The sequence below is a fragment of the Ranitomeya variabilis genome, chromosome 7 (genome assembly GCF_051348905.1).
Source record: "Ranitomeya variabilis isolate aRanVar5 chromosome 7, aRanVar5.hap1, whole genome shotgun sequence".
Classification (NCBI taxonomy): Eukaryota; Metazoa; Chordata; class Amphibia; order Anura; family Dendrobatidae; genus Ranitomeya; species Ranitomeya variabilis.
Window position 1 is genome coordinate 130,191,885 of NC_135238.1, and position 25,893 is coordinate 130,217,777.

The following is a 25,893-nucleotide window of genomic DNA, read 5'->3' on the forward strand; positions in this document are numbered from 1 at the left end:
GGTCACATATTGCAGTCACACTTCCCAAAAATAAAAGGAAAAAAAAATCTGCAAAAGGTCCCTTTTATAAAAGTGCCCCTACATGTATTTTAGAATTGAGAAGTACAATGTAAAAAGTCTTGGAGCAGACTAGACTTTCAACAAGGTCCATAAGCATTACTGATCGCAGAGGATCAGATTTCATTACTGTAGGAATGGTTGACCACGATGTAAGAAACTGAAGCCTTCTGTAGATTTATCTTGAAATTGTAAGGACTTGTAGAAATTAACATTTAGAGTTGCAGCCAACGTAATTACCACAACATACTGCCGCATGGACACGTACAGGAAAAATTACAGATTGGAGGACATTAGACAGCAGTGGAGGTCTCCGGTCATCTGTAGGTTTTACGTCCAAGAGAAGCTAGATGGTAATCCACAGAAGTTCATTAGTAGCAGGAAATAAATGGAATACTTTTCACATCACAGTAAGATGAGGATGTGGTGTAAAAGTATAAAAATACCACATTTATTTAATGTTGCAGTTCCGTAGAATGCATAATCTCCAGGGGAGCACCAAGAATTACAGCAGTATGGACAGATCCCGTTTCACTTGAAAACGCACATTCTTCTTTGGACAGTCCCCATCCTAACCAAACCATTGGGTAGCTTTAGCACTGGAAGGCAAAAAACTAAGGAAACATTGACCGACCTAGTAAGAAGGTTTTGGACCCACTTTGCTTGAGCCCAATCATTGCTCTGGTGTGGCGCAGTGTGGTTAGGAAAGAACTGCATTAACACTTGACAGCGATGACGGCAGCAAATAAAAAAAAACAATGGGTAAAGGGACAAAGTAAAGTAGTAACTATAATCACATGATTAGTGTTTTATATTCTAAAATGTCAAACTATATAGTGTTAAAAAGTCCAAGTTCACAGCTATAGGCCTACATAGTAAGCATACAAATGTAGGTGCTAGAGGGATAGCAGAGAGGAGGACTTCACTTGATACACCACAGTATTGTGTGAACCAACTGTGCTGCTGTCCGTTCCAGCCTCGTCTCTGATTTCATGATGTATGCCCCTCAGTCATGAAGAAGGGCTTCCGGCATCCCTGGATTCACAATCCCTTGCCCCCCACGGCCCTCATTGCTGGAAGACACTGCTGGCTTGAAATAGTGTATGAGAGTGTGGGAAGCTGGTTAGTGCCTGGGGATCCGTGTTGCACCCTGATCATTTCAAAGCTGCTCCTGCTGGTGTCGCCTCAGGAGATGATGGCATTAGAGCGCCGAATGCCCACTAGGTTATCAGCACTGATGGACCGTCGCATAGCGGCTTTAGAAAGGTCCTTGTACTTATCTTCACAGAGCCTGGAAATTGCCTGGGAAAAATAAAACAATTACATATGAGATGCGTCAATATAAGCACAGACAGGCAAGAAAAGAGACCACCAGCAAAGCAGGAAAACAGTCAACTTAAAGGGAACCTGTCAGCAGGGTTGTGCAGAGTAACCTACACACACTGGCAGGTCAGTGCCATTATCTACTATATAATTGTCTAAGGGTCACTTCCGTCTGTCTGTAACGGTTATTCGTTTGCTGATTGGTCTCAGCAGCTGCCTGTCATGGCTGCCGCGACCAATCAGCGACGCACACAGTCCGGAAGAAAATGGCCGCTCCTTACTCACCGCAGTGCCCGCACTCACTGCCCGATGCCCGCATACACCCCTCCAGTCTGCCCTCACACAGGTGTTAATGGCAGCGGTAACGGACCGCGTTATGCCGCGGTGTAATGCACTCCGTTGCCGCTGCTATTAACCCTGTGTGACCAACTTTTTACTATTCATGCTGCCTATGCGGCATGAATAGTAAAACGATCTAATGTTAAAAATAATAATAAAAAAAAAAAAATCGTTAGATACTCACAGTCGGTCGGCCCCCTGAACGACAACAGGCCTTTCCCGCTCCTCCCGACGCTCCATGCTGCGAACTCGCGAGATGATGATGTAGCGGTCCAGAGGCTCCGGAAGGTGAGTATATAACTTTTTTATTTTATTTCTTTTTTTTTTTTTTACAGGGATATGATGCCCGCATTGCTATATACTGCGTGGGCTGGGCAATACACTACATGGGCTGTGCAATATACTACATGGGCTGTGCTATATACGTGGCTGGGCAATATACTACATGGGCTGTGCTATATACGTGGCTGGGCAATATACTACATGGGCTGTGCTATATACGTGGCTGCGCAATATACTACATGGCCTGCGCAATATACTACGTGGCCTGCGCAATATACTACATGGGCTGCGCTATATACGTGGCTGGGCAATATACTACGTGGGCTGTGCTATATACGTGGCTGGGCAATATACTACGTGGGCTTTGCTATATACGTGGCTGGGCAATATACTACGTAATATACTACGTGGGCTGCGCAATATACTACGTGGGCTGCGCAATATACTACGTGGGCTGCGCAATATACTACGTGGGCTGCGCAATATACTACGTGGGCTGCGCAATATACTACGTGGGCTGCGCAATATACTACGTGGGCTGCGCAATATACTACGTGGGCTGCGCAATATACTACGTGGGCTGCGCAATATACTACGTGGGCTGTGCTATATACGTGGCTGGGCAATATACTACATGGGCTGTGCTATATACGTGGCTGGGCAATATACTACGTGGGCTGTGCTATATATGTGGCTGGGCAATATACTACGTGGGCTGGGCAATGTACTACGTGGGCTTCGCAATGTACTACGTGGGCTGCGCAATGTACGTGGGCTGCGCAATGTACTGCGTGGGCTGCACAATGTACTACGAGAGCTGCGCAATGTACTACGTGGGCTGTGCTATATACGTGGCTGGGCAATATACTACGTGGGCTGGGCAATGTACTACGTGGGCTTCGCAATGTACTACGTGGGCTGCACAATGTACTGCGTGGGCTGCACAATGTACTGCGTGGGCTGCACAATGTACTACGTGAGCTGCGCAATGTACTACGTGGGCTGTGCTATATACGTGGCTGGGCAATATACTACATGGACTGTGCTATATACGTGGCTGGGCAATATACTACATGGGCTGTGCTATATACGTGGCTGGGCAATATACTACATGGGCTGTGCTATATACGTGGCTGGGCAATATACTACGTGGGCTGCGCAATATACTATGTGGGCTGTGCTATATACGTGGCTGGGCAATATACTACATGGGCTGTGCTATATACGTGGCTGGGCAATATACTACATGGGCTGTGCTATATACGTGGCTGGGCAATATACTACATGGGCTGTGCTATATACGTGGCTGGGCAATATACTACGTGGGCTGGGCAATGTACTACGTGGGCTGCGCAATGTACTGCGTGGGCTGCGCAATGTACTACGTGGGCTGCGCAATGTACTACGTGGGCTGCGCAATGTACTACGTGGGCTGCGCAATGTACTACGTGGGCTGCGCAATGTACTACGTGGGCTGCGCAATGTACTACGTGGGCTGCGCAATGTACTACGTGGGCTGCGCAATGTACTACGTGGGCTGCGCAATGTACTGCGTGGGCTGCGCAATGTACTGCGTGGGCTGCGCAATGTACTGCGTGGGCTGCGCAATGTACTGCGTGGGCTGCGCAATGTACTGCGTGGGCTGCGCAATGTACTGCGTGGGCTGCGCAATGTACTGCGTGGGCTGCGCAATGCACTGCGTGGCCTGCGCAATGTACTCCGTGGGCTGCGCAATGTACTGTGTGGCCTGCGCAATATACTGCGTGGGCGGCGCAATATACTACGCATACATATTCTAGAATACCCGATACGTTAGAATCGGGCCACCATCTAGTACTGAATAAAATGATACCTGGGTTGATGAAATCCGTCATGTGGTTGTTTATTAATCTTTATTTCCAGTTTTGTGTTAATGAGATTCTCGTACCCTAAGGTGGGGTTCAGGTATGTGGTGCTTTGATTAGATATTCATAATGCAGAATGCTGATAGGTTGCTGATCCCTCACTGACCTGCCCCTTAGTTGTTTGCATAATGAATACCATCACAATGAATTTAAAAAATAATGGCTTCAGCAGGCACAATCACGTGTACTTTGCACTTATTCACTTTTGCAGATTTACTTGAGCGAGGTAAAAGAAAAAAGTCATTTTGAAAATGCTGCCTGTGCAGTAGCAGCTAAATGTTTGTATAGAGATCGGATAGCTGCTGTTGCACATGCACGGGCAGCGCCATCTTGGTGGAGGACGTTTTTTTTTTCTTCTCCAGCAAGATGACGCCGCCTGCACGCACAACAGCAGCTATCCGATCTTTATACAAACCGACAGCTGCTACCGCGCAGGCGCGACAGGTGCCATTTTCAAAATGATTTTTTTTTTTTTAACCTCGCTTAATCTGCAAAAGGGAATAAGTGCACAGTAACCATGCGATTATGCTGCTGCACAGGGGCCACGGCTGACACCTGCCTGCAGAAGCCTTTTTTTTATTCAGTATGTGATGGTAGTCATTATGCAAACTTGGGGGCAGGTCAGTGAGGGAGCAGTGACCTGTCAGCAGGCTGCATTATGAATATATAATCAGAGCACCACATACATGAACCCCACCTTAGGGCAAGAACCCCGCCTTAGGACACAAGCTTATCATTAACGCAAAACTAAAAATAAAGATTAAGAAAGAACCAAAAGACTGATTTCATCAACCCAGGTATCATTTTATTCAGTATAACGGCGCTGACCTGACACTGTAGGTTACTATGCACAATCCTGCTGACAGGTTCCCTTTAATACAAGGAAAATATTGTGGCCCTACCTCTAGTTTTTGTGCTCTCTCTTTACTAAGTGGCTCCAGCAGAAAACTGAGATTGTTGTCATCCGCTAGAGAACGCAGATCAAAGTAGTATTTGGCATATACACTGGCGGGAACATTGATGTTGAACTGCAGCAGCTCCAGGAAGTGTCTCTCCATTTCATTCCTAAAATAAGAAAAATCAAAGTGTGTAAATGTCCAAAATCATCACGAAATGAGCAACGATTTGGCTGATATTGAGGTGTACGGCAAACATAATCATGACCAATATGGAATTAAAAAAAAAAAAAGAATATTAAAAGGTGGCTAGAGTCATTACAATTACTGAAGAAACATATTAGCAGTCCTGTAGGACATGAAGTCTCCTTGACCATAGAACTTAAATCTCAAAATTCTCCACCTCTAACAGATAGTAGCGCATTGCCGGTCACCATTGTCACCCCTTATTTTTTTTTCATAGACTGTACAATATCTTCAGCAATAAAAGTAAATGCTCCAAAGTTATATCCTCACGATTTTTTAATTAGTGGTCCAAAGTAATACAACAATAAAACATTGAAATTACAACTTGCATGTTGAAAAACAAAGAAACAGAATAAACAGCATGTGCAGTAATAAAGGCACCCCTGATAAATACTTGTTTGCACACCCTTTGGCATTGATGACAGCCTCCAAACGTTTCTTGTAGCCATCTAGAAGCTTCTTCCACTTCGCAGCTGGTATTTTCTCCCACTCTTGCTTTGCAGTTTGTTCAAGCTCTAGAATGTTTGCAGGGTTCTTTTTCCCAATGGCAGATTTCAGCTCACCCTAAAGACTAAAAGGAATTGAGGTCAGGACTCATTTTTGTTTTTTTTAACCATTCCTGTGTACTTTTGGATGTGTGCTTTTGGTCACTGTCTTGTTGGAGGACTCATGATCTTTGACTCAAACCAAGATTTTTCACTGGGTAGGACATTTCGCTCTAAGATCTCTTGATAATTCTATGATTTCATTAATTCTGTGATAAGGTCAACGCCTCCAGTACCAGACGTAGCAAAGCAACCCTACAGCATTATTGATCCTCCACCCACCATGCTTAACTGTTGGTAGGGTATTCTTTTCCTTATAATCTTCATTGCATCATCTGTAAACAAACTGTTGCTTTGCATTGCCAAAAAGCTCTTTTTGTTTCATCTATCCACATAATATTTCCCAGAAGGATTGTAATTTGTCAAGGTACTCTTTGGCACAGATCAGTGGTTCCTTTTTAGGTCTATCCTTCAGCAATGGTTTCTTCCTAGGCCTTCACCTATAAAGCTCTGCTTGGTTTATATTGTAGCGTACGGTACTTGTTGAAACCATAATGCTAGACTGTGCCAGGTTGGCCTTCAGGTCTTTGGATGTTTGACGTGGGCTTTTTTTTCCACCATTCGCACAAACCTTCGAAGACAACTCTTGTCAATTTTCCCCTTTCCAAGGAGGTAATTGAGTGTTTCATGCTTGGCAAACTTCTTAACATTGCACACAGTTGAAACTGGGATACCAAGGTCTATGGAGATGGCCTTATACCCTTGAAGTCTTGTGTTTGCAAATATAAGTTCTGATGTCCTCAGACAGTTCCTTTGTCTTTACCATTGTGACAAAGTAACAGGGCCTATCATGTGACTATTTAAAACACTGACATCATCATTCATTGGCTAATTCATATAACATGGACACCGACAATGTTTCACAGGCGATTCTCATTTGTGATTTACCACAAGCGAGTCAAAATGTGTTTCCATACTAATTTAATTGAAAGGGAGCCAATACCAGTGTCACAGCAAGCTTTAGATTTTTCTATTTTTCCCTCCTATTGTTTTTTGTTTTAAATTGTTTAAATCGTCATTTGCTTTTTTGTATTTAACACAAGTGCTCTATACAAAAAAAACAAACAAACTTTCACTTGATTCATTTTTTTCATGAAATATTCCACATTATGTACTTACACTTCATAGGTGCCATAATGATGAGCAGGACTGTAGCTTTGAGCTGTGGCCATGCCTAGCATTGAGGTTCAGTATCAGGCACAGTCACTACACGTTTCACCAAGCTGTGGAGGGCAGAGAATGAAGAGACAGCATTTGCTGAGGCAAAACATGCAACCCACCAATTGATATTCATAGCCTACCCTTCGAGGATAGGTCATCAATATCAAAGTCCTTCCGGCTCTGTTCACTTCCACATCAGAATTAGATTGGGACGGTGACTTCCTATCTGTAGATATCTGCTGGGATGCATACATGAGGATCAGATATCGGTAGATGTGAGGTTCCCGATTGCACCCACCTCGTGATGCAGTAGTGAGCAGAGCTGAATACCCCTTTAATACTGTTCATCACTCTGCTCCCTTGTCCGTATATAGATGTGCAGGTTTACCAAGACAAGCATAGTGAAGGAGGCTTCCCAACGAAGGAAGCTTGCTCCTGGTGACCTCAATCAGTGAACTGATGCCCATTCCAGCATACACAAATATGGACGCTACCGTTGGGCTGGATTAACCCCTGCAGTTTGACATCACTTTTTCTGCAGTGTTTCCTTGTGGAGTACAGCGCAGGTCTGTCCTACACTCAGTGCCCTGTAGATGGGGACAATACATGTGGCTGTGGAGACTCATTCCCAAGGTGGTGAATGTACACTGGCATCTTGTTGACAGCACTGACGGCCTGTAAATGTCTGTTCCCCGCATTCACTGCAGAATGGCAGCTCCTGGCATCTTCCACAGCTCCTGTCAACGTGTTTTTTTACAGGACGAAGGTGTGGGCCCAGGAGTGGAGCGGATCCTTCCTCCCTTAGCTCTCGTGTAGCCGTCTGCACTGGAGCAGATGAAAGGAAAGGAATGGTACTTGCTGTTTATTAGCTCTGATGAACTCCGTAACATTTTCCCCAGATTGATAACAGGAAAGGGCTCTTTTTTTTATTACTACTAAAATACAGACGTATCAACAAAAGTGGTGGGCACATCACCAAGGCAACAAATGGATCCGCACAGAGCCGAGGCTATTATCTCGGGGGAAAAGGGCTCTTGAAGCAATGTGGACTCATCGCATAATAAATAAATAAATAAATGACACTATGGAACAAGGAATTCCCCTGCTTGCAGCCTGAACCAACATGTAACAAAAACTTCTCAAACATCAGGATTAGCAAACCACCATGTATCATTTGCACAAATGACAATTCTGCCCATGGCACTTCCGCTGCCAGCTGCATATTCTGCATATGGGGTAACAGAATAGGAAAGTTATGGCAGAGTTCTGTGTAGAGGCGCAGGCCTGCTGTTTCCATTGTGCAGATTGCCGGTCTCCAGCTTGGTCATGCAATCTCATCGGTCCTATTCATTAGGACAGGAGCAGGATAGCTGCCGCTCATGTATCCTACTCGCCTGTACACGGGACGGCGTGCTTCTGATTCTTTGTAAGTAATGTCACAGACCCCAGTTATCTCCAGATTCTGATTACCTCTTGGAAAAGGGTGACAGACAATGTTCAGCTGTTTCTACGCCCACCATCCAAGATACATCATGAATGGACTGTTCACTTGCTGCCTAGTGTATTCCAATCCTTGACAGGTGCCATTGCAATGAGATTCCCATCAGTGGGTTTAATGTAGGGCTGATTGTTGAAGTAACTCATCTTTCACAAACTAAGCAGGCAGAGTATGGGAAATGGATGACCACTACAGCACGGACAGAAACCGGTTTTTACGTACCGGTAATAGGATTTTACAGAGTCCACGACAGCACCCACAACGAGAGAGGGGATCCGCCCACCTTCCGGACAGGAACCTACAGGTTAAAAAGGGGCGGTCCCCCTCGCCCTCCAGTTTGTGTTCCAGAGTACAAGGGATACCGCCAATGAATCAGTACATGACAATATTATCTTAAACATTACTAAATACCACCACCTCTATAGAGTGATCTCTAAGGCACACCTTCCAACAGAGTGCAGGAATAAGTAACTAAATACGGGGGGGAATGTATGGGTGCTGTCGTGGACTCTGTAAAATCCTATTACCGGTACGTAAAAACCGGTTTTCTTATCGCCACGACAGCACCCACAACGAGAGACTTTCAAAGACTATTAAATGGGAGGGACCACAGCACTAAGTACTGAACGGCCAAACTGTAAGCTGGAATTAGCAGATAGATCAAGGTGATAGTGTTTATAAAAGGTGGAAGGTGATGACCAAGTTGCCGCCTTACATATCATTTCAATGGGGACATCTGCCTTCTCCGCCCAGGATGATGCCATGGCCCGAGTGGAGTGCGCCCTGATGCCTTCTGGTGGTGTTACTCCCCTGGCAGAGTAGGCAAGACATATCGCTTCTCTAATCCATCTGGCGATAGAGCTTTTCATGACACCAGAACCCTTTTTCCGTTTCTGGAAAGAAATAAACAGAGCCCTACTCTGTCTTCAGTTTTGTGTCCTATCCAGGTATTCTAATATTGCCCTCTTAACATCTAGGGTATGATATTTTTTCTCCTCTTCTGAACCTGGATTTTCATAGAAAGATGGTAAATAAATCTCCTGACTTCTATGAAATTTGGATGCTACTTTTGGCAAGTATGCAGGATCAGGTTTTAAGACAATTTTATCCTGGAGAATTATTAGATAGGGAGGATCTACTGATAACGCATGCATATCACTGACCCTCCTGGAAGACGTTAATGCTAAAAGTAGGGCTGTCTTTAAGGTTAAATTTTTTATCGAAATAGAGTCTAAAGGCTCAAAGGGAGGTTCGGTCAATGCGTCAAGCACCAGATTTAGATCCCAAGGGGGTATTCTTACAATATGGATTGGGTTAGAACGCTGACATGCTTTAATGAACCTAGCAACCCATCTATTACCAGCTATATCACTATTATACAGAGCTCCCAAGGCTGAAACATGAACTCTTAGAGTGTTGACAGCTAAACCCAACTCCCAGCCTTTCTGAAGAAACTCTAAGATAGCCGGAATTGGAGCATTATCTTCTAATGGTTGCTGATGAAACATAAGGAATTTTTTTCCAAATTTTTGTATAGATTTTTGTAGTAACTTCCTTCCTGCTTTTTAATAAGGTAGCTATTAAAGCACTAGAGAACCCCCTTTCCTTCAGAAGCTCCCTCTCAAGTTCCAAGCCGTTAAGTGAAGAGTCTCCAAATTTGGATGATGAAATGGACCTTGAGAAAGGAGTTCCGGAACTACTGGCAACACCCAGGGATCGGTCACCGACATTGTCCTGAGGAGAGAAAACCAAGGCCTCTTGGGCCAGAAGGGAGCAATTAAAATCACTCTGGCTCTTTCCTCCCGGATCTTCCTGAGAACTATCGGAACTAGACACATAGGGGGAAAAGCATACGCCAGCTGGAAGTCCCAACGGACACGAAGGGAATCCACTATGAATGGTTGGTCTGCTATCTGTAGGGATGCGAACCTCCTGACCTTCCTGTTCTCCCTGGTAGCAAATAGATCTATTGTCGGTAATCCCCACAGATTGACTATTTGATCGAATATGTGTTGGTCTAAGGCCCACTCTCCCTGACGAAGGGAATGGCGACTGAGGTAGTCCGCCTGTATATTGAACTCCCCTTTTATATGAACTGCCGACAGGGATTGTAGGTGATTCTCAGCCAGACACAATATTTGTGCTGTAGTGATCATTAGGGATCGAGATCTTGTCCCTCCCTGATGATTGATGTAGGCCACCACAGTCATATTGTCTGTTTGTATTTGTACATGCGAATTCCTCAGGGATGGTAGGAAGCAAAGAAGAGCTTGATTGACTGCAGCAAGCTCTCTTAGGTTTGAGGAATTCTGGGACTCCTGAGTCGACCAACGTCCCTGGGTTAGACTGTCTCCCATATGGGCTCCCCAACCGAATGGACTGGCATCTGTCGTAACTATGTTGTCCGGAGTGATGTTCCAGAGAACTCCCTTTGATAAATGTGCCAGATTGAGCCACCATCTCAGATCGTGAAGAGTGGCGGTTGATAGACTGAACCTTCTGCTCAGAGCACCGTGAAGATCCTTTTCTGCTTGAAGAACTTCGTATTGAAGCATTCGGGTATGAGCTTGAGCCCATCTCACTGCCGATATACATGCAGTCAAAGATCCTAGCAGAGACATTGCGTCTCTTAAACTTAAGTTTGGAACTTTCCTTACGGCCCTGATTCTTTGAATGACCTTCTGCTTCTTGTCTTCTGGTAGGAAGGATGACTGATTATCCGAGTCTAGAAGAACTCCTAGGAACACCTGACATCTTATGGGTTCCAGTTTTGACTTTTCCCAGTTGACTAACCATCCGAGTTCCTGTAGGGATGATATTACAGCATTTACCCTAGACGTACACTGAGCAATTGAATTTCCAATTATTAAAAAATCGTCTAGATAGGGCACCACAACGGTTTCCTTTTCCCTGATATGGGCCATTACTTCTGAAACAACTTTTGTAAAAATTCTAGGAGTCATGGACAGGCCAAAGGGCATTGCTAAAAATTGGAAATGTTTAATCTGATGGTTTACCCATACTGCCATCCTGAGAAATTGCTGGTGATTTCTGTGAACTGGAAGATGGTAGTACGCATCTTTTAGATCCAAAACCGACATGTAGCACCTAGGAAACAAAAGCTTAGTTGTTGATTTAATGGATTCCATCTTAAAAGCGCGGTACTGAAGATATTCGTTCAATTTACGTAAATTTATGATAGTCCTAAAGGACCCATCAGGTTTAGATTAAGAACAGGGGAGAATAAAAACCCGTCTTCTCCTGATGTTTTGGTACTTCTTCAATAACTCGCTTTGTAAGCAATTGTTGAATCTCTAATTCTAAGGCCTGTTGTTGGGCCGGAGTGTCCAGAGATGTTATAACAAAATGATTTGGGGGAGTTCTCAAAAATTCTAATTTTAGTCCTGACTCGACTACCCCCATTATCCAGGCACTAGATGTTATCTTTTTCCATTCCGCAGAGAAGAATCTTAGTCTTCCTCCTACTGGTAGACCTATTCTATCTGTAATTACGTCTACGTCTCGAGAAAGATGAAGGGTTTTTATAGTATCCACCTTTCTTCTTTTGATCCGACGTCTCCCAGTCACGATTATATCCCTGCTGGTCTGACTGGAATTTTCTGAAGGGCATGCGTCTCTGGAAGGCATTCCTAAAAGTGGGATTAAATATTTAATGAAATCCCTTCTTTCTGTCTTCTGCTTTTGCAAGGATGTCATCCAGCACTGGGCCGAACAGGTACTCACCCCTACACGGAATGGAGCATAATTTGGCTTTTGCCTGAGCATCACCCTTCCAGGTCTTTATCCAAAGCGCCCGTCGGGCTGCATTTGAGAGACCCGCCGATCTTGCAGCCAATTTCAGGGAGTCAATCGACGCATCCGCTAGATAAGCTGCTCCTTTTCTGACCTGAGACAGGGAGTTTAACAATTTATCTCTGGGTACTTTAGCCTTAAGCTGTTCTTCCAGCTGAGTTACCCAGACCATGACCGATCTCGCCATACAGGTGCCTGCTATTGCAGGTTTAAAGGCTCCAGATGACGCTTCCCATACTTTTTTAAGAAGCATATCAGCCTTCCTGTCTGAAGGATCCTTAAGCAGTCCCACATCTTCCAATGGTAGCGAGGCTGTTTTCGAGGTAGAGGCCACTGCCGCATCTACCTTTGGGATTTTCATCCACTGGGATAAAGTGTCATCCTCAAAGGGGTACCTTCTTTTTGCGGCCGAAGGTAAAAACCCTTTATCCAGCTTGTCCCACTCCCGTCTGACCAGATCCTTAACAGTATCTACCACTGGGAAAGCTTTGCGACTTCTCTGGCTCAGCCCTGCGAACATGATTTCCTGGGTTGTTTTCGGCTCTTTACTTTCTGCCATACCCATCGTTGTACGGACAGCCTTAATTAAAGTCTCCATATTTTCGGTGGAAAAGCAAGGCCTTCCCTCCTCATCTGAGGAGGATGGTGATGGGCTCTCCGAGCACTCGCCCTCTTGCAACGAAGGGCTGGAATCAGATACTATCTCCACACTATCTTTCTCATGCCGTCTAGATTTAAGGGATGATTTAATTTCTTCCCTAATTACTTCCCTCAAATCCGATACGCGGAGGGGGGCCTCTTCCTCTAGCGTCTGGCATATACACGTCTGACATAACTTCTTTACATAGGTGTCAGGTAGTGGCTCCGTGTATAACGCACACTGCTTATGCTTTGTCTTTGAGACCTTCTTTCCCTACAACAAAACACAGTATAGAAGACAGTAGTATCAGCCAATGGCTTCAGAGATTAACTCACCACCGCTGATGAACTTTAGAGTACCGGTTTCTGAGGGGGTGAGGTGTGACGTGACGTGCCAGGGTCCTGCTGCCCGCGTGTCACTTCTCCACGAGATCTGCTGCTGCTCCTTTCTCCCGTCTGTCGGTGTTCGGCGTCTCCTGTGGAAGACATGTTGCCGCACCACTCACCAAGCGCTGTCTACTTTTTAAAAGTCCCGCGCTCCTCCTCCCGGCCTCCTCCGGAAGTCCTCAAACCACTTCCGGGTTATAAGCGCCGACCTGCTCCTGCAGCGTCGCGCGCGCGTGGACGACCCGGGGCGGCATGCCTTCCCCCAGGAACGCCACCTCGACCATCCGGTCATGCCGTCCTTGTCAGACGAGGGGGGAAGCTGAACACAGAACTTCCCCCGACGCTGCTTCCGGGCCCCCGACTCTGCCGTTCTCCCTGGACACCGCACAGAGGCTTGGCGGACCCGGGTAAGACGATCGGACCTGTAGGCTCCCGCCGTCCGGACAGGAACCCAAACTGGAGGGCGAGGGGGACCGCCCCTTTTTAACCTGTAGGTTCCTGTCCGGAAGGTGGGCGGATCCACTCTCTCGTTGTGGGTGCTGTCGTGGCGATAGGAAAAAAGTATTAAGTGCAGACAGCTCCACCATCGTGGAGAAGAAGATGCATATCAGCCATCTGAGACTAGTAAACGGAAGGGGTAAAGTCTGCTGCACACACAGGGATCAATATTCACAAGCACAGATGCAGTTTTGTAGCTCATGCAGTGTAGGACCAAGCTGTGCCTGGAATAAGCTTTTATCGCCTTGCATTTGTAAACCCCTTTATAACAATATCCCAACTAATGGGAATCTGAAAAAAAATCTTTGAGAATTTTTTAAACTTTCTTTAATCTGCAGGTGGATGGTGAGTAGGGGCATACAAAGGGTTAAAAGCCTGTTTTTTGCAATTAGGTTTCATCAGAAATGTTGCACCGTTTTATTGCTGGTTGTAGAATGAGTTATCTAAACAGCTTTTAGTCACCATGTTGTGACAGTTGTAAAAATGCATATAAATCAAGAATTTGTCAAAAGAATGGTTACCCATTATCAGCGGGGGGTAAATATGTTGGCAATCACCCAACTACCAAATAAAACACTCAACCATAGGGTGATTGGATATTTGTGTGGGCATAAAAGTCACCATCAGCAGCATTGTTCCATAAAAATGGGAGGTGCCGTCGATGGCATGATGTACGTGCACAGAACACACTGCTCCCATCAGTAATTTGTGGGCCTGTGTGAACAAGTCAGTAAATTCGTGCTGAGCGACTTGTATATAGTTGATGCCTTTTACATAGAGCTGCCCTTCCAAATACATCTCATCTCTTATCTATCTTTTTCTGAGATCTTCTGTGCAGATTTATGTTTGGCAATTACAAAGGAGAGCTAAACTTTGTGGTCATAAAAAAGGTTGCAAACTTGTGATAACTGGCGCCATTCTGCTATTGGGCTGCTGCGCTGTTTTCCTCTTCTGAATAACAAACAGAAGAAGTGAGTACAGCAGCCCAATATAGTGGCTGCTGACTGGCTGTTATCACACGTGAGCCCTGCAATCAGGGCTGTGGAGTCAAGAGTTGGAATTGGTGTCAGTATAAAATGTACCGACTCACCAAATATATAATAAATTGGGTATAGTAGTACAATGCAAAATGCGCTGTAGTTTTCCTAAGAATTTGGAAAAGTTATAAAATGTCCTATAAAGGTCTGCTCTGTTCCTGACATAAGGATTTCTGCTTTTAGTGGAGAGGAATCTGTGCTGCACTTTATGTACATGCTCAGTAGTGAAGCGCCTTCTCCACAGATCAGAGGAAAAAGGCACTGGGAAGGAATGCCTGCACTCATCTCAGAACTGATAGAGTGAAGATGAAAAAAGAATTAAGGCAAGTAAATAGCTCAATTATTTTATTATAATGATGATGATGATGAAAAGCCTGATGCTACCATTTTACTCTAGTAAATGTATCCCTTAAACATGATCCATGTATGACGCAGTTGAAATCAGGATTTGGAGTCAGGGAAATTGAGGAGTCGGAGTGAGAGGTTTGTCTTACCGATTCCATAGCCTTCATAACCATGCCATTATAAACTTAGCGCCAACATCACTGGAAAGGTCTGGTGCGAGAGCTGAACATTTGTTTTGTTTTGTTTTTTTCTTGTTTTTTTTTTTTTTAAGCAAAAGGGGACTACATCAAAAAAAAAAGTGACTGTCCCCTGAAGTATCCCCTAAGGTGACAAAATCATTTAATATAAAGCATAGCAAAAATTGTATTTCTCTTAAGAATAACAAAAAGATATTATTGGCATAAAGGTGTCCAGCACACTAACACTACCGCACAATTAAATACCTGCAATGGTACAGCTCTTTTCATGTGTGTAGTTGGAGAATAGGTCACAGCTAAAATTAATTTCCTCTGTGCACAGCACAGACCTATAGAAATGTAAATCAGACCTGAATCATCCGATCGGCGCACTAATGAAATCACTTTTCCGCTTTTGTTCCTGTTGTCCTAATATATTTTAAATGCATACAAACATAATGCTTCAAGGACCGAGACTGAATCACTAAGAGGCTAAAAATGCTGCCTACATAATTAAGGTACAAACCCATAATTGTGGATGTCATTGGGCAAATAGAATAATTATGGAGGCAGAGAATAAAGGGAGAAGACCTGGAAAAGACCTCTTTTATCAGGGACACAAAGGCTTGGGATTAATAGAAGTCATCTGCTGCGGTGATTATTGATTTCACAGAGCCGCACACTTCATTCTTCTCACAATAAACACAATGAAATTTACACCACATGTCATTTTCTAGTTTTACATGATCTCCACCATTGGTGCTCCGAATAGGCAATGCTTAATAATATGGAATTATGAGCAACTCCACAACTCGCAAAGTTATACGAAAATTAGGAGCGAGTTTCAGGACGCGCAATGCGAGAGGTTCCTCCTTCCTGTTACTGGCAGCAAGAAATGTCCCCTCATATTGGTGGAAAGTGTTCAGCGCCGAATTCCTAATACGTCGCCCACGTGTGTATGGTGCTGCTGGCATGTAACTTTAACCCCTTGGCATCACAGCCCCTCTGGCCTCTAGAACAGACCATTTCCTCACTTCACCGTTTTCATGCTCCAGGAGCCAGAATGTCATGTTTTCAGATGAGTCCTGTTTGTTAGTGGCATCATTTTGGGGTACATATAACTTAGTTTTATTAACTCTTTATGGGAAAGAATATGAACAAAATTCTGCCAGTGTTTTTTGTGCTTTAAATGTTATTCTATTCACCATGATGAACCAATAAAGAGTTATTTTTTCTCCATAGGTCAGTATCATAACAGCAATACGAAATGTCAACAGTTTTATGTTTTATTCTATTTTAACAATAAATTGGAAAACAAAAAAATAGTTGCCAGCTCACCTTCAGCGGTTCATGGAATGGAGCACAGACATGCGTCCTGACCAGACATATGACTAGTTCAAAGAAAGAAGGAAAATCCAGCTCCAATAAAAGCATTTCATTTATTCATATCAATTTTTGCAAAAAAAAAAAAAAAAAAAAAAAAAAGACTTTCAGATAGCAAAAAGATCTATCCAATGGGAAAAGGGTACAGGAGGAAAATTCCATCAAATGAGGGACATCAAGCAACGTGTTACAAGCGTAACCGTCCTGTATCAAGGCTTGATAAATCATTTAAAAATTTTTTTTTATATGAATAACAAATGCTTTTATTGGAGCTGGATTTTTCTCCTTTGACATAAACAATACATTCTTTTTTTTGCAGTACCATATTCTGCAAGCCACAAGTCTGACAATTTGCAGTTAGCGGTTATATGTGCGGGCTCATTTTATTGCGGAACATGATGTAGTTTTTATTGGTGCCATTTTGTGGTACAAGAGATTTTGATCACTTTCTAGTAACTCCCTTGGCGTTAATAAGTTCGCTCTTAGGGCATTACAAGGAGTCTATAGCAATTTTGCGATCTATGTGCGGCATAAGGTGGTCATTATGCATCTCGCTGCTCTGTTAGGGAAAGTGTTCCACACTCACTAGGGTTACAGATTGCAAGGTGTAGATGCACTAGCCTCCATCACTTCTGTCTGCTATGTATTACCACTAGGGGTAAAGCTTAGCGAATGGCTGCCCGGGGGACCCGGATACCTGGAGTGCTCCCGATATGACCCATGTGTCATGGCGGAGTCACAATCACAACCCGTGCATTGGGAGCGCTCCAGGTTACCGAGGCAGCTATTCGGATAAGCACTTCTCTGAAGCTGTCCGATCATCCCTAATTACCACTTGTGGTATTTTACCTATTCAGCCATATAATATAGCCGTTTACCATAGTTTCCGCTCAGTCTACTCAGATGTATTCATATACCCCCTTTTTTCCTGTTTTTCCATGTTCTGCACGTCTTCATTATTGGCTATACCTGGTATCTTCTACTGTATGTTTTAAAGGAAGATATCACCCACAATTACGTATGTTGTCTTATTTTGATCATTTTAACTTTTGACTCAAAGCTACTATTTGAATATATTTGCAGTCATATTTATAGCTTTTGTATTTGTATGCTGTTTATGACTGCAATTCCCTGTAACACTGTCGGCTTTATAACAGAGGCAAAAGAAAAGAAAAATTGCCAATCTATAATTTTATCAATTTTTAAAACTAATCACCATTCGGTATAGATGTCACACCATCTGATAGAAAATCACACCAATACTACATCAATATTGTTTGTTTTTTTACATATACTTTGATGCTTTTGATGATTTAAAAAAAAAAAAAAAAAGAAAAAAGTATGCATACAGAAATATATATACATATATGCATACACATGCGCCTGGTACCTTTTTTGGGTACATACAACGTTTTGATCACCGTTTCATTCTTTTTCTTAGCTCTGCCACTCCTGACAGGGGCATCTTAAGGGTTAACGTGCTGGCATTGGAGCTATGTCCTGTCCTAGCACACACAGCCTGCTTTTGTATGGTACAAGCCATGAGACCGTATCATCTATCAGACATAACAGTACGCCCAAATGCGGTAAATCACCTTCAGTCTGGATCTAGTAACATCCATTTGCGAGAATGGGTTAAGTATTTGTAATTACGTACTTTGATTATGCGGTGTGGATGTATTATATATAATTGGGTGATTTACTCAGCCATATATTGTTTTTGGCATTGTCAGAGGTTGTGCCAAGGAAGAAGCTACACTAAGGGTATGTGCACAAGTAAGAATTTCTTGCAGAAAATTCCTGAAGAAAACCGGACATTTTCTGCAAGAAATCCGCATGCGTTTTTCTCTGGAGCTTTCCCAATGCATTATATAAGAACATGAAAAAAACGCAAAATTAATGAACATGCTGCGTTTTTTACCGCGATGCATTTTTTTCATGAAAATGCATCATGTGCACAAAAATTGCAGAATGCATTCTAAATGATAGGATGCATATGTATGCATTTTTATAGCGAAAAAAACGTAGCCTCAGGCTGTGTGCACACGTTGCGGTTCTTTCGTGCTATATAATGCATTGGGAAAGCTTCGGAAAAAAACGAGCAAAAAACGCTGTAAAAACGCAAAAAAAAACGCATGGAGATTTCCTGCAGAATAGATCTGGTTTTCTTCAGGAATTTTCTGCAAGAAATTCTTACGTGTGCACATCCCTGAACCCTGAAGGTGAAACTCGGATGAAGGGCAGCTTTGTTACACGGGACTGCCATATTTTATTGCCGTTTATAAGTATTAATAATAGACATTTGCAGAATTTTTAGCCAGTTGGGAGTTGATTGCACTACTAACAGAAAACGATGAGGGCTACCTCCTGTTTAGGAAGTGTGGGGCTTAACCCCCTGGAGACATCCGTAGTACATGTAAGAAGAAACCAGCTCTCACAAAACCATTTAGCATGCCAAACATGCTCGATAATGAAGACGTTGCTGCATTACCAATGGCAGACAAGAATAAAACAAAACCAAAAATAAAATGTGGCTTATTACAAGGTTTCTTTAGGATTACATGCTTATTGTTTGCTATTTTAACTGCATTTTTTTATTCAGACATTTGTTAATTATATTAAAAAATATAACTAAAATACAAAAAGGGAGAATGGCCCAACTTACATGTCTTCCACTGTAATGTCTTTCAAAATCTGGCAGTAATCTACATTCCACACGGCCTGATCATCCCAAACCTTAGATGCCAGCAAGATCGCTCCCAATACAATTCTTTTCCAGTTACTGGGGCAAATATCAATTTCAGCGTAAGTCAGAAGTCTTTCCAGGTAAACCTACAGGTGGAGAACACGGACAACCATTAGCTGCAGCAAGCAGAAAAGAGGGCAGCAGATGTACCGCAGCAGCACGACAACACTGACATCTAGTGGCCAAACAGTAGGAACGCTCACGGCAACAGTGAGATCTTTTATTTATGGTTCCTGAGGGGCCCATAGACCCATGTGAGCGGATATTCACGTAAATGGCAACCATTATTTCTGGGATCTGTCCCACATGGCAGGTGGTCTGAGAAAGTGGAAACATATGTACAGAATTGGGGAGGAAATAGGGCGAGTGCACCTCAGGCAGCAGACGCGTGCACATCAGCGGTATACAGACCAATACACTGGTCATCAGCAAAGAAATGGACCTCAGTACTGGATCAGACTTTCATCTGTTATTACAAAATAAAGAAAGAAGAAAAAAAAGAAAAAAAGATGGGAAGTTCCCCAAACCTTTACTATTAAAACGTGGAACGGAAAGAAAGAAGGAAAGACTGAGTACATACATCTATAAGTTATCTCCTTGCACTTGTTGCATTTTAGCACTTGGCACTTGTAGTTCTGATGTTTCCCCCTGGATTATAGTACATGTAATAACTTGCACATCGGCAGCTGTACTTTATTTAACATGAACCTGTCAGCGGGATTGTGCTTTTTTTCTCCCATAGCAAAATGGTGCCGTGTCGGCGTCTGCGCAGTAGCATCTATCGCGTTCCGAATCATGCCACGGAACAGGCGCCATTTTCAGAAACTATTTTTTTTCCCTCAACAAATTTATATCATAAAATAAAATGAATATATGGATATCATAGACCCAATCATGCTACAGCACAGGCGCCACTGCCTGCATGATGAATGTAACACTTTTTTACAAACAATAAGACATACAGTATATAAAATAGCGGGGGCAGGTCAGTGAGGGATCAGTGACCAGTCAGCAGCCATACACATGAATACCTAATCCGTGCACCACATGAAGACCCCCCACAGGCCGCCCCGGAGCACGGGCACATCATTAAAGGTACCTTCACACGAAGCGACGCTGCAGCGATAGCGACAACGATGCCGATCGCTGCAGCGTCACTGTTTGATCGCTGGAGAGCTGTCACACAGACCGCTCTCCAGCGACCAACGATGCCGAGGTCCCCGGGTAACCAGGGTAAACATCGGGTTGCTAAGCGCAGGGCCGCGCTTAGTAACCCGATGTTTACCCTGGTTACCAGCGTAAAAGTAAAAAAAACAAACAGTACATACTCACCTGCGCGTCCCCCAGCGTCTGCTTCCTGACACTGACTGAGCTCCAGCCCTAACAGCACAGCGGTGACGTCACCGCTGTGCTTTCACTTTCACTTTAGGGCCGGCGCTCAGTAAGTGTCAGGAAGCAGACGCTGGGAGACGCGCAGGTGAGCATGTACTGTTTGTTTTTTTTACTTTTACGCTGGTAACCAGGGTAAACATCGGGTTACTAAGCACGGCCCTGCGCTTGGTAACCCGATGTTTACCCTGGTTACCAGTGTAAAACATCGCTGGGTATCGTTGCTTTTGCTTTCAAACACAACGATACACAGCGATCGGACGACCAAATAAAGTTCTGGACTTTATTCAGCGACCAGCGACATCACAGCAGGATCCTGATCGCTGCTGCGTGTCAAACGAAACGATATCGCTAGCGAGGACGCTGCAACGTCACGGATCGCTAGCGATGTCATTTCGTGTGAAGGTACCTTAACTCAAAGCTGAAAATAAAGATTACACAACAACCACCAGACGGATGTCATCGCCGCGTATCATTGTACTCAGTGTAACGGCGCCGACCTGACACTGTGTGTAGGTTACTGGGCATAATCCTGCTGACCAGTCCATAATATACCATATCCCAACCATATTTATCACCTAGGGAGGCCTCGGCCAATAAACAGGACAATAGCTGCGCATATTCCAATGTGTGTCCTGGTAACATGAAGAGTCTCTGTATTGTTAATCATGTAATTAATAATACAGTGATGATTTCTATTACACTTTGTGTGTGGTAGTCATCTTCTATAGGTGTATATACAGTTAGGTCCAGAAATATTTGGACAGTGACTGGATCTCCGTGAGTTCAGCTCTGCAGGCCACTATTTTGGATTTAAAATGAATAACAGATACAATTGGCATGAAGACTTTCCAGTTTAATTAAAAGGGATGAACAAAAATATCCTGTGAAACGTTTAGGAAATGCAACCATTCTTCTATAAAGCCTCCTCATTTCAGGGGCTCAAAAGGATTTCGAGAAAATACTCATTGTTAATACTTTGGAGAGAATCCTTTGCAGGCAATGACGGCCTGAAGTTGAGGAGCCATGGACGTCACCAAACGCAGTTTTTCCTCCTTGGTGAGGACTTGCCGGCCTTTACTGCAGCCGACTTCAGTTGGTGCGCTCTGTGGGTCTTTCAGATTCAAGTTTGCTTTAACCCCTTCATGACATACGTCGTGTCCCTGCCTTTGCTGCTGACTCACATCAAGCTCGCATCTTCCCATGGACATGACGGCTGATTTAATCAGTGGCTAACTGCTGTGGGTGGAGTACCGCCTGTGGATATTAACCGGTTAAATCCCACTGTCATTCTCTGACAGCGGCATTTAGCACGTGCCGACAGGGCCGCACATCATTCCACGCTCCCATCAGCGCACCCATGACATGACTGTGGGATGCTGATGGGTTGTCAGGACAGCCGGGGGTCTGTTGAAGACCCCCTCCTTGCCTGACAATACGATCCTTCTGTGAAAGCCAGCCCATGGCCACCATTCATGGGAGATTGTGATTTCTGCTGTACATAGTAATGCTGATGCGTGGCTATGTATAGCATAAGTGATCAGTCTCCTAAGGAGACTACAAAATCAGTAAAGTAAAAAAAATTGAAAAAAAAAAAAATTAAAGCTAAAAAGTTCAAATACATCTTTTTGCCCCATAAAAAAATTACAAAATACACACTTAGTATGCTGCATTCATAGAAGTCCAATCTATCAAAATCTAAAATAACTTAATCCGATCAGTAAACGTATAAACATGAGAACAAAAAAAAAAAATCAAAACATCCAGAATTATATATTTTTTGGCCACCGCAACATTGTAATAAATTTCAATAACAGGCAATCAAAACACTGCACCCACCCCAAAATTGTATCAATAAAAATGTCCGCGCAGGGCAAAAAAAAAGCCCTGACCCAGCCTCATCCTGAAAAATGAAATTCTTACAAGTCTCAGAAAATGGTGACAAAAAAATTTTTTTTTTCTTACAAATTTCCAAATTTTTACCACCACTTAAATGACAAAAAACCTATATGCTTGGTATCTGTGTACCCGTACTGACCTGGAGAATTATTATTATTTATTATTATAGCACCATTTATTCCATGGCACTTTACATGTGAGGAGGGGTATACATAATAAAAAACAAGTACAATAATCTTGAACAATACAGGTCACAACTGGAATCATTGTCAGGTCAGTTTTACAATATAGTGAACATTGCAAATAAAAAGCCACAAAAACAATTGTGAAATTGCAATTCCAATCCACTTGGATTTTTTTCCCAGTGCATCACATGATAAAATGGATAGTGTCATTCAAAAGGGCAACTCATCCTGCAAAAAACAAGCCCTCATACAACTATACAGAATGAAAAATAAAAAATTATAGCTCTTGGAAAAAGGGAAAAAAATGAAAAATGGCATAAAAGGGTTAAAGCACCACTCCAGGGTTTTGTTCTTTTTTTCAGCGCTGGAGTGGTGCTACTAAACTAAGGTCCCTGCCCAGTCTTATACTTAACCTCGGCAGTCTTCACAAACGCTCCGATCCAGTGGTGTCCATCATGTGGCCAGAGGTCAGAAGCTGCGTCACAAGCTCTCAATGGAAGTCCGAGAGCCTCGTTCTGGCTCTCAGACTTAATGCGTTTGGACATCGTCTCGCTCCAGCAAACACTTGAGCAATCTGGCAGGTCACAAACTCCTGAAGACCGACGGGAGTGGCGGTGATAGAAGGGGAAGACAGCAGCAGGCAAGTATGAGACTAGGTGCAGGGACCTTACATTAGAATCACCACTCCAGCATTGAAACAAAAAACATAATGCTGGAATGGTGCCTTAAGCATATGAAATGCATGCTTCATGGGGTTGAGATCTGGTGATTGACTCACCCATTGCAGAATATTCCATTTTTTGCTTTAAAAAACTCCTGGGTTGCTTTTGCAGTATGTATTGGGTCATTGTGCATCTGTACTGCGAAGCGTCGTCCAATCAGCCTTGCAGGATTTGGTTGAATTGGAGCACAAAGTATAGCCCTGAAGTCATCCAGCTGCTTCTGTGTGTAGTCACATCATCAATAAACACTAGTGACCCAGTGCCATAGAAAGCCATGCATGCCCAAGCCATAGCACAGCCTCCCCCATGTGTTACAGAGGATGTGGTGCGCTTTAGATCATGAGCCATATCAAGTCTTCTCCATACTTTCTTCTTCACATCATTATGGTACAGGTTGATGTTAGCTTCAAGTGTCCACAGAATGCTTTTCCAGAACTAGGCTGGCTTCTTTAGATGTTTTTTGGCAAAGTCTAATCTGGCCCTTCTATTTTTAAGGCTGATTAATAGTTTGTACCTTGTCGTGAACTCATGAAGTCTTCTCTTCATGGTATACTTACATACTGAAACATCTACGTCCTGGAGATTGTTCTTCTCTTGAGTGGATGTTGTGAAAAAGTTTTTATTCACCATGGAAAGGATTCGGCAATCATCCACCATTGTTCTCTTTTATGGACGTCCAGGCCTTTTCAAGTCCCCAAGGTCATCAGTGCAGTTTTCTTTTCTTTTGCAGGATGTACCAAACTGTTGATTTGGCCACCTTTAACATTTCTGCTCTCTCTTTGATTGATATCTTCTTTATTTTAACATAATAATAGTCTCTTCCACTTGAGCTCCTTTGACTGGATCTTGTTAATTCACAACAATCGCTTCCAAATGCCATGCCTGTAATCAGCTCCAGACCTTTTATCTGCTTAATTAATGATGGATTAACAAGGGAATAGACCATACAGCCCAATAAGGAACTTTGAGATAACTGTCCATTTAAAAAGAGGCAGCTACATATTAAAGAACGGTCATTCCTAAAGCGCCTTATTCCAATTAGGATGTAAATACCCTCAAATTAAAGCTGATAATATGGGTTTAAAGTGCAGACTGATTATATAACAGTATCTTGAATATGTTTTGATAAACAGCTAAAATGCCAACACTTGTGTCACTGTCCAAATATTTCAGGACCTAGCTGTAGTAGTTTAGCTCAGCTGCCCATCTCTACTTCTGCGATTCCTGCAAAGTAGTAGATGTCAGATTCACTTTAAAGGGGGTTTTCTAGTTCTTTGCAACTAAAATGTGATTATTGTATTTGAACGTTTCTCCAACTTTCTAAAATGTATGCCTTTGTTCAATTTTTCTACATTTTTTAAGATTCCTTTTTAGTAGAGGCTGAAAACTTGTAAAGATAAAATATTCTGCAGATCAGAAAGCGTCTCCAGCTCTGTTCATATGGGTGTGCAGGATTCTATTTTCACAGGATCCATAAATAATAAGACAGTGCATGGGCATGGATTATTGCTTGACTGGATAACAGGCTGACTTATTTAGTTGCTTTCCTGGGCCACTGAAATCCCATTCAACACACAATGTCACACCAATCTATAGATCACTGTTGAGTAGTGATGAGCGAGTACTCGTTGCTGGGGTTTTCCAGAGCACGCTCAGGTGGTCTCCAAGTATTTATGACTGCTCGGAGATTGAGGGTATGTGCACACGTCCGGATTTCTTGCAGAAATTTCCTGAAGAAAACCGGAAATTTTCTGCATGAAATCCGCATTTTTTTTTTTGCGGTTTTTTTCCGTTTTTTTCGCGTTTTTTTTAGCATTCTGCAAGCGTAATTAGCTTGCAGAATGCTAAAGTTTTCCAAGCGATCGGTAGCATCGCTTGGAAAACTGACTGACAGGTTGGTCACACTTGTCAAACATAGCGTTTGACAAGTGTGACCAACTTTTTACTATAGATGCTGCTTTTGCAGCATCTATAGTAAAAGATAGAATGTTTAAAAATAATAAAAAAAATAAAAAAAAATGCTTATACTCACCCGCAGACAGCTGATCTCCTCACCGGCGTCCGTTCCGTATAGATGGTGTGTGCGCGCAGGACCTTCCATGACGTCGCGGTCACATGACCGGTCTCGACCAATCACAAGATGGCGACGTCATCGGCAGGTCCTTCACCGCACACCAGCTACAGGAACCGAAGCGACAGCGTGCAGTGGAGAGGCGGGAAGACATCGAAGGTGAGTATATCGCTATTTTTTATTTTAATTCTTTTATTTTTGACCAATTATATGGTGCCCAGTCCGTGGAGGAGAGTCTCCTCTCCTCCACCCTGGGTACCAACCGCACATAATCTGCTTACTTCCCGCATCG

General features: G+C 43.3%; 1 protein-coding gene across 2 annotated transcripts in view; it reads right to left on the reverse strand.

Moving 5' to 3' along the window:
* Positions 1-472: 472 nt before the first annotated feature.
* CCNYL1 (cyclin Y like 1) overlaps positions 473-25,893 on the reverse strand; it is a 110,101-nt gene continuing 84,680 nt past the window's right edge. For both annotated transcript variants that reach the window (XM_077275722.1, XM_077275721.1), the window contains exons 8-10: positions 19,255-19,421; positions 4,808-4,970; positions 473-1,359 (exon numbers count right to left, since the gene is read on the reverse strand). In XM_077275722.1, the coding sequence (XP_077131837.1) occupies positions 1,243-1,359; positions 4,808-4,970; positions 19,255-19,421 (447 nt within the window). In that variant the 3' untranslated portion in view covers positions 473-1,242. The remainder of the gene's footprint in view (positions 1,360-4,807; positions 4,971-19,254; positions 19,422-25,893) is intronic.